General features: G+C 32.2%; 1 protein-coding gene across 2 annotated transcripts; it reads left to right on the top strand.

Moving 5' to 3' along the window:
* The first annotated feature begins 3059 nt into the window (after window positions 1-3059).
* On the top strand, window positions 3060-10133 carry LOC112522196 (tobamovirus multiplication protein 2B). 2 transcript variants are annotated; one of them, XM_025131294.1, is made up of 6 exons: window positions 3066-3342; window positions 6612-6677; window positions 6761-6825; window positions 8492-8582; window positions 8928-8988; window positions 9987-10133. In XM_025131294.1, exons 1-5 carry the CDS (start codon window positions 3145-3147, stop codon window positions 8985-8987), a joined length of 480 nt encoding a protein of 159 aa, XP_024987062.1. In that variant the 5' UTR covers window positions 3066-3144; the 3' UTR covers window position 8988; window positions 9987-10133. The 2 variants fall into 2 exon arrangements, with proteins under 2 accessions (XP_024987061.1, XP_024987062.1); XM_025131293.1 differs by lacking the exon at window positions 9987-10133 and having other exon boundaries at window positions 3060-3342; window positions 8928-9228.
* Window positions 10134-11772: the final 1639 nt, after the last annotated feature.

Raw genomic sequence — 11772 nt, 5'->3', positions numbered from 1 at the left:
AAAAAAATGAATTAAAAATTACACAAAAAATGAGGAATTTTAAATATTAATTTAATACTAATATCAATATATTTTTGACATATCTATATTTTATTCAAAAATAAAAACATCATCGTTTTTTCAAAATCACATAAGACCATATTATAACATCGATTGAGATAAATAATATAATAAAATATTAAAATCAAGATGTATATCGCTGCATTACGCGAGTACCCTTATAGTATGATAAAAAGAACCGTTTATAACCTAAATTTGTATACTCTGAATGTTATAATAATCTCAACAACATGCATCGGATAACTTAAATTTTATGTTGTTCAATTTTGAAAACCAACATAAATAGCAGACGTCTTATCTGAATTGGAAAACAAAGTTAATGACTTATTACCACATGTCTAACAAGACTAGTCTGCTTCATACCAAACTAGAACAAAACTGGAACAACTTAAAACATTAAAAATCTCAAAAATGCATACCTATTTTGCCCTCCCCTGATATACATGACACTAATAAGCTCAAGGAATTCATGGTTTTCATGCTAAAACAGTTCATGTTAGTAACAATTAAATCATATTGGGATTGTGTGTAAGCATACATCACAACGCTGGAAGCACGTTCATAGAACATGTTATGCAAATGTTGTAACCCTTCTGAAATACATATGCACATACATGCATACATCATATATAGATCTAAATGAAGGGGTCCAAATCATAATTTGTATGGTGGGGAACATCTGATATACTGATACTTGACAGTGTAGAAAGGCCTTGATAACATATATCAGTCTTAATTGATACTAGGGCTTTCTTCTCTTATAGAAACTGAACCAACGACTTGATGTCTTGATTTGTGTTCCATACAACTACCATAAGTATTGTTTGTACATAAGCGATATATCAAAAATACTTTCAACATGCTAAAATAGTTTAAAACGTGTAACACATAACATGTAAAATCACTCTGAAATCATACTCGACATGTGTCCCGTTTTGTAAGATGCATGAATGCTCACCTAATCATGTAGGTTTCTGAAAACTAATCACCTAATTAGGTTTAATGGATGTAAGATCATGAGCGAGCTTAAAACTCGCTTTTTTAGTCTCGTTTGCACTACATGAACTCGCAGGCAAGCTCTTAACTTTTCTCATGTCCATCATTTGCACTAGAAAACACGTGGAGCTCCTCAAGCTTGCTTTGAGTGCAAAGGGACTACTGGTTCAACATAATGGACTCTTCAGCATATTTTGGTCATAAAGCATCAAAATTACTCTCTTTTTTTGCTTACAAAAATCTAATCAAGATTCTTGCTTCTTACAACATACTTGTTTATTTTCTTAATTCAATGGCTTTAAGACCTCAAAATTGACTAAAAATCAACACTAAGGGCTGATTGGTTCATGGATTTGGATGGAATTGGAATGACCAAATCTTTTGACCAAATCTTTTGACCAAATACAATGTTTGGTTCATGAAATAAAGCTGATAGAATCATTTTAATTCCAATAAATTCCTTCACTCACAGATTTTACATTCCACGACAATACCCTTGGATTTCAATTTATTTCCGACAAATTCCTTCCCTAATCCAAATTCATTCAACGTTGCTTCTACCATATCATCTAATTGATATTTGGTTCGATCTCTATCTGGTACGCTCTCTCTCTCTCTCTCTCTCGTAATTTCTCCATCTATACGAGATCGATAGACAACATATGTAATCAATGAATCGATTCAAGATAACTAGTTATCGATATCACTAGTCCAATTCCGTTATTCAAAAATCATAAAAGGTCATTTGTTGATATTTAATTCCGATTCCAAAGTTAAATTATGTGAACCAAACAAAAAAATTCCAATCCGTTAAGAATTTCATTCCAATTCCATATAACCAAACGCAATCACAAGGCATGGTCAAATTTCATTACATTCCCTCAAAGTCAAATTCATTTGATGAATTCCAATTCCATCGAATTTCATTCTACGAACCAAACGCCCCCTAAAACATTAATCAACACCTTAGGCTATTGTATGATCGATTAAACTTAAGTTCAACATCAAGATCATGCCTAAACTTGATGATTTTCACTATAAAGTATTTCATGTATAAAAAATGGTTTTTTAAGAGTTTTTGTCAAATGCTTTATAATTAAGTATAGACAATAAATTAATATTAATTAAAACTTAAAAGTGACGTTAGTTTTTATGTTTATTGAAACTAGAACGGTACTCGTGCAAATGCATCGAGACACGTTTCCATTTTAATGTTTCGTTTTCTTTTCTATGTGGTTTTGAGAAAACGATAATATTCTTATTTTTGAATAAAATATAAATTTGAAAATATCATATAAAATTTATAAAAATTATATCAATATTAGTATCAAATGATCTAATTAAAAGTTCTTGTTTGTTTATTTTTTTAATTCAAATTTTTTTTATTATAATTTAATTTAACGTAACGAATTAACTTAATTTAGGTTTAATAATATTTTTTTATAAAGATAATAATTAAGTATTATGTTAGAACTCAATAATTATCYTAATTATATTTWRRWTTTTTWWWWTTTWAAAWKRRRTGTTTATCCTCTATTTGATTATGTTTATCCGTAGTTAATTACACGAATTTAAACATGGAGTTTTGATAAGTTGTACTTATGCACAATTTACTTGCAATATTGAATTTTAAGTAATATACTTTAATAAACAGTACTTTATGCATAAAAAAAATTATTTTAAGAGTCTTTGTCAAATGCTTTATAATATAGTATATATAATAATATTTTTTTTATAAAGATAATAATTAAGTATTCTGTTAGAACTCAATAATTATCTTAATTATATTTAGATTTTTTATATTTTAAAATGAGATGTTTATCTTCTATTTGATTATGTTTATCCGCAGTTAGTTATACGAATTTAAACATAAAACTTTAATAAATTATACTTATTGTAATCTTAAATTTTAAATAATATACATTAATAAATAGTATTTAAAAAAAATGTTTTTTATAATATAGTATAGATATATATTAAAAAATAAGGTACCTATTTCAATCCGGAGAAGAACGATAGAAATCACCTTCCAAAAAAGTGACATTAGTCGAGAGATCCATCGCTGCTTACTCCTCTCGAGCTACAACCATGGCCACTTCCTTCCCTTCTCCGACACCTCCGACCACCGGAGTCGTACCTATCACCGGAAGAGGAGGAAAATCACGTGTAACGAGCAGTATTTCACGAGATAACTCAGCAAAAGCTATGGTCAGCGATCAAATCTCACAGGCGGTTCTCTCCACCTCAAATCTCCTCCACATCATGCTTCAATCGTCTCCATCTCAGGCATTTCCAAGTCTCTATCGCTCTTAATGATGCACAGATATACGCTTCCATATATGAATTATAATTATTACATATGCTAGGTATTTCGTCAAAGTAATTAAATAACTCGATATTTGTATCACAATTAGTTTGGGGGAAATTATTTGCAAGAATGCTAATTTGCCTTTATCATTCACACTAGCCAAGAAAACTAACTGTTTCCAATCCCCCTCTGGTACTTTGCGGGTTTCCAATATTGAAGTTTAATGAGATGACTTTTTAGGGGGGTTTTGCGATTGCTCATTTCAAACAACTTATGGTTTTTTATAGAAGTGTTTATCAACAACTTATGTGGTAAAGTGCTTATCAACCTATGTGGTGGTAAACTGAAGTTTTATAAAAAAATGTTTAGATTAGCTTATAGTGGTACCGGATAAGCTAATAAAATAGATGAGATACTTTTTTTATTCCCTCCAAACACTAAAAACTTCTTACTACCATACCATACCGGAATAAATTAATAAGTTAGGAGGGAGTAACTTATCAAAAACGCCTTATTACCGGTGCCAAACCGGTATAAGTATTTCTTTTTTCTCCATCCAAACACTAAAAACTTCTTATTAGTGGTATCACACCGGAATAAGTTAATAAACACTTTAGTTGTCAATTAACATAATATTTAACCGAAGAAGAGGAAAAATGCTCATTTTTTTGGGGTTAAGAGATTCATTTGATTTTTTTAGTTCAGTGGAGCTTTTTGGTTATGATATAACAAATGAGGATTGGGTTTCTTCTTCAAAACCAAATATTTTGCTCCCAAGAGCTACGAGATCACCCCTTCCATTCTGGGGTGACAGAGAGATCATACCATTCGAGCTTTTTACGGGGGTAACCATGGGTATCCGGGCAGGCTTACACCCACTGATTAATCCCCAGGCGATCACAAATGGCCGGGAGTCATGGCAGAACTATATATGCTGCCACTTCTTCTGTTTCTACATCCTCAAAAAGGATACAGAACCATATCATTTATTTATTGAAAAATGGCCTGTTGACCCACAAGTCATAACACATTATTGAACAGGAGATAGTATGAATGTACAAGGGAGTTCTCTTGGATTGATGTTGCGTGCTATTTGACAAGGAAATAGAATAAGATATTGATTTTCATTGTCCCAAAAGTGTATGGCAGACTTGTTTCTTTTTCTCTATCTAAGCAGTCAATAGTTGTGAGATAGTGGTTACAAAATTTCAATATTAAGTTACAAAATCGTGGCACCACTCTTTGCTGCATGATTTGACAGCGGGTTGTGTTTCAAATAGTGGTGTGAATTCATCTTTTTTTTGGGTTATCTTTTCAGATACATTCTGATTTTCAATTATCTGATGTTCTTCATCGCCAGTTACTCCCAACTTCAGACCATACATTTGCACGTTTTTACATATGATCTTTGCCCTCCAAAATCTTCTTTGTTCTTCAACCATATGACCATTGAACAACTTCTCATTTTCACCCTTTGTTAGAAATATGCCACGTGCCAGTGGTTAGTTGTAGTTTAAGTCGGTTAGCTATTTGCTATAAATACATGTGTCAAGCTTCAACTGTAATTCAACAATTCAGTGATAAAATAGCACAGAACAAATTTCTGTTTCTCTCTCGATAATCTCTCTCTAGATGTTAAAACTTTTGTACCTTCCCCTGCTTCTTGGACCCCGTATTCCTTCTCTTGCTTCAGATTCCTCAAACCATCGATATTTCCTGGATTATTTTTATAATACACTTCAGTTTCATTCCCATAACAACTCTTGAATCCAGAAACAGCAGCAGTGGCATTGATCAGTGCATAATCAATGATTTCAACCTGCAATGAACATTTGCCATCTTCAGCATTTTCTTCCGTCATCTGTTCTCTGTGTTTGGAATTTTCACTTTCTGGAAATTACAGAAATATCTCTCAAGTTTATTTAGCAAGCAATAAATGTGGTGATTTAGCAAGAGTACTCTTTTAGACAAAACTATTAAATTGGATGACTTGTCATCTTACTTAACTTTCTAATAATAAGATGAATGACCCTTGATATCATTTATTTATCAAGTAATCTCTTTTAGGTGATTTAGCAAGTAATCAGAATGTTTTGATGTGTGAGACTTGATATGGGTGACTTTATGTATCAGTTTTGATACTTTATCATGAATTTTTTTTATGTTCTGATGTCGAAACTCCATGCTTTTATTGAGTATTATTGTTATATATGTATTACATATATTTAAGTACGACATTTATATAAATATTTTTATTTATTACAAGAGCTGTTTCTTCCTGCTGTACACCTGCTTTTTTTGATATAACAAATCAAGGAGACCTTGATTCCAAATTAGCACCACTATAACTGCTTAATTCTCTATACTGTCTATGTGTGTGTGTTGTGTATATATATATCATAGATGTTAAACTTTCTTTCGTTGTCATGTGATAAGCTGATCATCTATATTATATTATAAAGCATTTGACAAAATCTCTTAAAAACCACTTTTTATACATGAAGTGCCATTTATTGATGCATATTACTTAGATTTCAAGATTACAAATGATTTTGCATAAGTACAACTTATTAAAGCTTTATTTTTAAATTCGTGTAACTAATTGCAGATAAATATAATCAAATACATGATAAACATCCATTTTAAATATAGAAAATCTAAAATATAATTAAGATAATTATTGAGTTTTAACAGAATGTTTAATTATTATCTTTATAAAAAATTATGTTATTAGACCAAAACTAAATTACTTTGTTATTAAATCTAAATTAAGTTATAATAAGAAATTGAATTAAAGAAGTTACACCAAAAAAACGAGAACTACTAAATAGTTAATTTAATACTAATATCGATTTTTTTTTAAATTTTTATGCTATCTTCAAATTTATATTTCATTCAAAAATAAAAACATTATTGCTTTATCAAAACCACATAAAATCGCATTATATTGATAGAGACAAAGAATAAAAACTAAACATTAAAATCGAGATTTATCTCGCTTAATTGCGCGAGTACCCTTCTAGTATATATAGAATATAGGCAAAACATCAGTTTTGGAAAACCTCTGTTCTAATTGCTGCATGCATCGATCATTGTAAAGATCATACTTTATTGCAGCTGTGAGAAATGTAATAATGTAATTTGAATTATTTGCATGGAATTTGAAGTGACTTGTTGAGATTGATCTGACCCTTTTCTATTTGTTGCTTGCTCAGGCTCAGAATGTTTTTATCTTTTTATCTTGCAGGACAAACTTGTAAAGCTTCCTAAAAACCTTTTGGCTAAAGTGCCTACAATAAAGAACACTCAACAGGTTTACAAACAATGATGAATTTCGATACAATATGCTATTTGTGAAAGCTGGTATTCTTATGCCATTCTTTTTGTCTAATACAGGTCTTGGAGCAGATGCCTTCGGTGATTTCATCGTTAGATGAACACATGGACCGTGGGTTGCAGAGGTTCATATCTCCATTTTATCATTCAAATATTCATACTAATAACATGCTAGCTTGTCATAATAGTATTTGATTTTCTGTGGAAGTCCACAATCTATTATATGGAAGTTGAATATGGGAAGTTTAGCATAATAATATGACTCAGAACTCAGAAGTTAATAACTGTAGTAGAGTGTAGGGAGTTCAGCTTAAATAATATGGTTAGAAACCAGAACTTACATGCTAACAACAGCTTTGTGAGTGTAGGTAGTTTAGTGCGACATTAGGATTCAGGAATTTGAAAGCATGCTAGTTCTTATAGTGGGCATAGCCAAGCTGAGGGTAGTAAACAGAACTGAAAATGTACATGTTGCTAAACTGTTGTATGTTTTTTGCTTCCCCTATAATAAAAACAAATTTCTTTCAGTTTTGCTATATCAATGTATCAGAGTTGATATATTCGTCTCAAAGGGTTATTAAATCCTTTACCTTATTTTATTTCATTTTTCCAATGCATTACATTCCATGTTTTCACTTTTTTGTTGCAAAGTTGAAAGGTTTAGTGCATCTTGTTACTGTTTTATATGCTCTTATTTGGTTGTTTATCTGCAATCTACAGTGCGTTTAGTTCAGCCCTCTGGTAGTGTATCTTAGTTTTGCTAAGACACTTCCTCCATAACGCAAGAATCTAGAGTTCTCTTTCAGGGATGTTTCTTAAAAGTAGTTGTATTTTCATTTTTGAAAATCATTTTAGGATAGGGTACATAGTTTTCCTGCCATTTTAATCATTATTAAAGTCATTATTGTCCATTTTGGTTTAAAAGATTTACTTTAATTAGAATGTGTAAGATATTTCCGCAAGTGTGTTTAGACATTAAGCTTTGGTTAATTACTTTTACAAATAGATGTAAGGTCAGATCTCGCTTGTGGGATAGAGGGAGTTTAATTTATGAGATTGGCTGCTCCCAATAGCAAGGGCCAATGCCTTAAACCTCCCAGAATAATGAATTGATTTACAAACGGGATGTTAAAAGTTAAAATCCCCTCTAGGTTGCTTTATATAGCATCCATATTCCCACTTCTGTTCCATGCCGTTATCAAATTTGCCATTTATATTTTAGTCAATGATTAGTGATTCTTGTTTTGACCTACCAAAGTCATGTACATATGGCGGATAGTAGTTCCCTGTGCACAGCTCTGATAACGTAGGAATCAATAATGATAGTGTGACAAAGGTTATTCATCTACAACAGAGAGAGAGAGAGAGAAATACAAGTTCTCTCATTTTCACTATCTACTATCTATAGGCTGTGCTTCATCTGTCTTTGGTCTCATCTTCTCTTGAAGGTGTTCTCTTAGGATACCTTGTGGTTAGGAGTTGTTGCTCCTGAATTACCCCTCTGGCACTGAGGGTCTGTGGGTCAGGTTTTCGTATGGGGTCCCTATACTATAACATATTTGTATTCATTCTCTTTTTTAAGTATATAATATCCATTTATGGCAATTATTCACGTACACTTCTTAACTTTGGTGAGGTTTGAGCCCTTCACCTCCAAGGAGGCTAGGATTTACCAGTAACCCAGATACTGGTTCAATTTTGGTATTTTCTTTTCAAATTATGCAGTATATCCTAAAAAATTTAGTTGGGTTTCTTCTGGACGTTCGGCTGACTTGTTTATTTTGTTGACAGTGTCCCTCATCTTGAAACTGTAACACGGTTGCTAAGCAACATAGAGAACAGCCAGCTCAAGCCCTTAACTGATGCTCAACTCTTGAGAGAGGTAAATGTGTGCACCAGATACCATTTCATTCTTCTCGGAAGACCCAGGAAACTCTGCGGATCACCATCCCATCTATTTACGCACACACCTGCTAATGTTTTCTCAAGTATAATATACGATACTTATATACGAAAAAACTCACACACACACACACTTGTCACCTTCAGTGAGGCTTGAACCCTTCAACCTCCACGGAGGTTGGGATCTACCGCTGATCCGATGACCCTTTGATAAGCCCTTGGTACTTGGTAGTGTGAGATTTGAACCCAGGCCTAGCTGCGTTGACACACCCACAAAAAATGAAGTAATAAAATGTCACAAGCTTATCTGATGTCTTTTATGCAGGAATCTAAACCAGAAACCAGTAGACAACCAGAGGCACATCATTTGACTGAAGACATCTGAGGTAACAAACCACATTTGTAGATAACATGATTTTTGTGTTTGGTGTCAACAAAATATGCGAAATCTTAAAAATTTGATAATTTCGTGATCTAAATTGGTTTCCATGTTTCCGAGTATATGGTCAAAGGATAAAATTATTCGTGTTTGTAAAAAAATGCACATAGATGTCTTTACCATGTAGGAAAACATTACTTACATCCGGTTTCTAATGTTTTTAGATGTGATGAAATTTCCACATCAATAGTTAGAAAATTTTCTCACATAATTGTTGTCAAATAACTCGACAAAATCACCTGACAATGGAGGTTTGTATGTTAACCTAAAACCACCTAGTGAATCTGGTAAGTTTAATTTTTTCGTTAAATAACTAATCAAAGTTGAATGTGTTACAAGCATTGACAACAATATGACAACTTTTTCAGTTTCTTGAATGTAATTTAATACCCGTTAACTATCTGCCATGGACCTCCGCTTCAAACACATACCCTAACTTTCTCAAATTTTATTGTTATTTTTTTTATTAAGAGAGAATTTCTCAATATTTTTGTGGGAAAAATAAGAGGTAAGAACGATCAATGGCGGTCAGTGACAGTCAAGGATGGTGGATGAATGCTCAAAATATGTTGGTTTGAGTGTTTGAAGTGTGTAGGGTTGTCCATGTAACCTATCAAATCAGATACAAGTAATCAACCGAGAGTCTTAGGGGGCGTTTGGTTCGCAGAATGATTTCTGAAATAATGGAATTTGTTAAAGGAATTGGAATGGAATGTTATCAGGTTTGACCAAGTGTTTGGTTGACAGGAATAGAATTTAATCTGTCTAATGAATTGGAATCTGTCTGTTTGGTTTGCAATAGAATTAGAATGGAATGGTGAAAAAAAAACAAAAAATCATTTCTTCGATATTTAAAAAAAATACAAATAACAATAAAATTAACATTTAATGAGGAAAAAAATGTTTATCATTTATTAAATCATTTATAAAATGTTCGATCGATAGAAAACAGTGTTGATGAAAGCAGTGTTCGATCGAAGATGAAAGTAGCAGATTAGCAGCGTTCATTTGATGGAAGATGAAAGCATACATGAGCAAAAGTGACAGCAGCGGCTAGGGTTTGATAGTAGCAGAAGGGTATTTATATCATTTAAACACTTTTGGATGGAATGAATTTCAATTCCATCAGATTTACTAAGGAATGATTAGGATTCCAGGAATCCAATATTCCTACTAAGGCTAGGCCTATAAAATGGAATGAAATAGCTTTCCTCGAAAGTTGGACTTTAACCAGGAATATTCTTAAGAATCCTATTATTCAGAGCGATTTTAGCAATATTACTCAAACTAATGAAGGAATTGTTCATATACAATTCAATGATGTTCAGAGAAATTCCCACTCTGAAAAAAGGCCTCTTTTAAGATCTAATTCTTTGGCTCATAATCATATTTCTCGAATTCCTCAAATTTGGGAATCTTTGGAATTCAATTCCATTCTATGGGTAATCAAACATTGGAATGAATTTGGTCAACGGAATTAACCATTCCAATTCCATCAGATTCTGACGGATTCCAATGAATCAAACGCCCCCTTAGGATGAGACATTGTGTAGTCAAATTAGGCTTCGGTGGGCCTTTTTGTGGTGGCCATCGCGATTCGCCCCACTAGGCACGAACCCGGTCACAACGTCCTCTAAATTGTTAGCTTCCCAGATTTATTTGGGATCTACATGGATATGTGTGGGCCTTTCTACTTTCCTCAAAATAGAGATTAATTTTTAAGGGGGAAAAAAATGCTTTTTGGTCATTTTTGTAATTTTTTGAAAGACGAGGGGTTATTTGTTTACCTCTTAATGGTTCAGCTCTGAATCATTAAGAGGTGAATCTTGTTTGGTAAAAAAAATCTGCTTATTAATGGTTATAAAACTCTCTGAATGATTTTGTATCACGAGTCTCTCTTAATCATTCAGCGCCTTAATTTCGTTGTAAATAAATACCAAATAATTATATTTCATTTTGCATTATATCATAAGAGTGTTAATCATTTTGCATCAAACTATTTAACAACTGCCAAACAGTCTTTAAATAAGTCAAGTCGAGAATCGTCTTCCAATATTTGCTTATGATAAACTTATTAATAATGTACCAATTAAAAAAATATTTTTCAGATACTAATGATGAAGAAATCCAACATTGAAAAGCATGCTAAAAATACGATACACAAAAATCTTCCGCTTAAATAAATCTTAAAGATCATTTTATACGTTCAGGTGAAGAAGTAAATTCAAGTAATCTTGATTTAACGTGACTGTGAGAGAAATCAAAATCACGAGTGACCATTTATCTGTATTTCCAATGACATTTGAAATTCAAACTATTTATGAAAAAAATCAAAAGTTAATTTTTGTGCATTTATAAAAAAAGAGTACGGAAAATTTTGAATTAAAAAGGAATGTCGGAAATATGAATACATTAAATTACAAAAAGTTGATTTTTACTTTGGTGGAACTTTTAAACCGAAGCTGTACGAACTCTTATGTTTACCTTTCTATAAGCTCTAGTTTTCAAAAGGTTAAAAAACAAACAAAAAATTGGACTTGTTCGCCCATACATGAAATGGATCCATGTAAACTTTTTTTTATTAATCTGGATATCCAACCCGCTATGCTAGCCTACTAATCCCAATTCCCAAAGCAATCACCTGCTTTGCAGATTGTCCACCACATTTGAACTTCCGTGGCCACAAGAAGATTTTTATTCCTCCTTGGATTTGAGCCTGAGATCTCCTGGT

Source organism: Cynara cardunculus (assembly GCF_001531365.2).
Source record: "Cynara cardunculus var. scolymus isolate 2C chromosome LG 11, CcrdV1, whole genome shotgun sequence".
In the NCBI taxonomy this organism is placed as follows: Eukaryota; Viridiplantae; Streptophyta; class Magnoliopsida; order Asterales; family Asteraceae; genus Cynara; species Cynara cardunculus.
This window is presented reverse-complemented; position numbering and strand designations above follow the sequence as displayed.

What these genes read in the sequence shown, in the direction of transcription:
- LOC112522196 (XM_025131294.1), top strand. Translation starts at nt 3,145, where the DNA reads ATGGCCACTTCCTTCCCTTCTCCGACACCTCCGACCACCGGAGTCGTA. An exon ending in CAATAAAGAACACTCAACAG is followed by an intron (nt 6,678 to 6,760) that starts GTTTACAAACAA and finishes TGTCTAATACAG; the next exon opens with GTCTTGGAGCAGATGCCTTC. An exon ending in ATGGACCGTGGGTTGCAGAG is followed by an intron (nt 6,826 to 8,491) that starts GTTCATATCTCC and finishes TTTTGTTGACAG; the next exon opens with TGTCCCTCATCTTGAAACTG.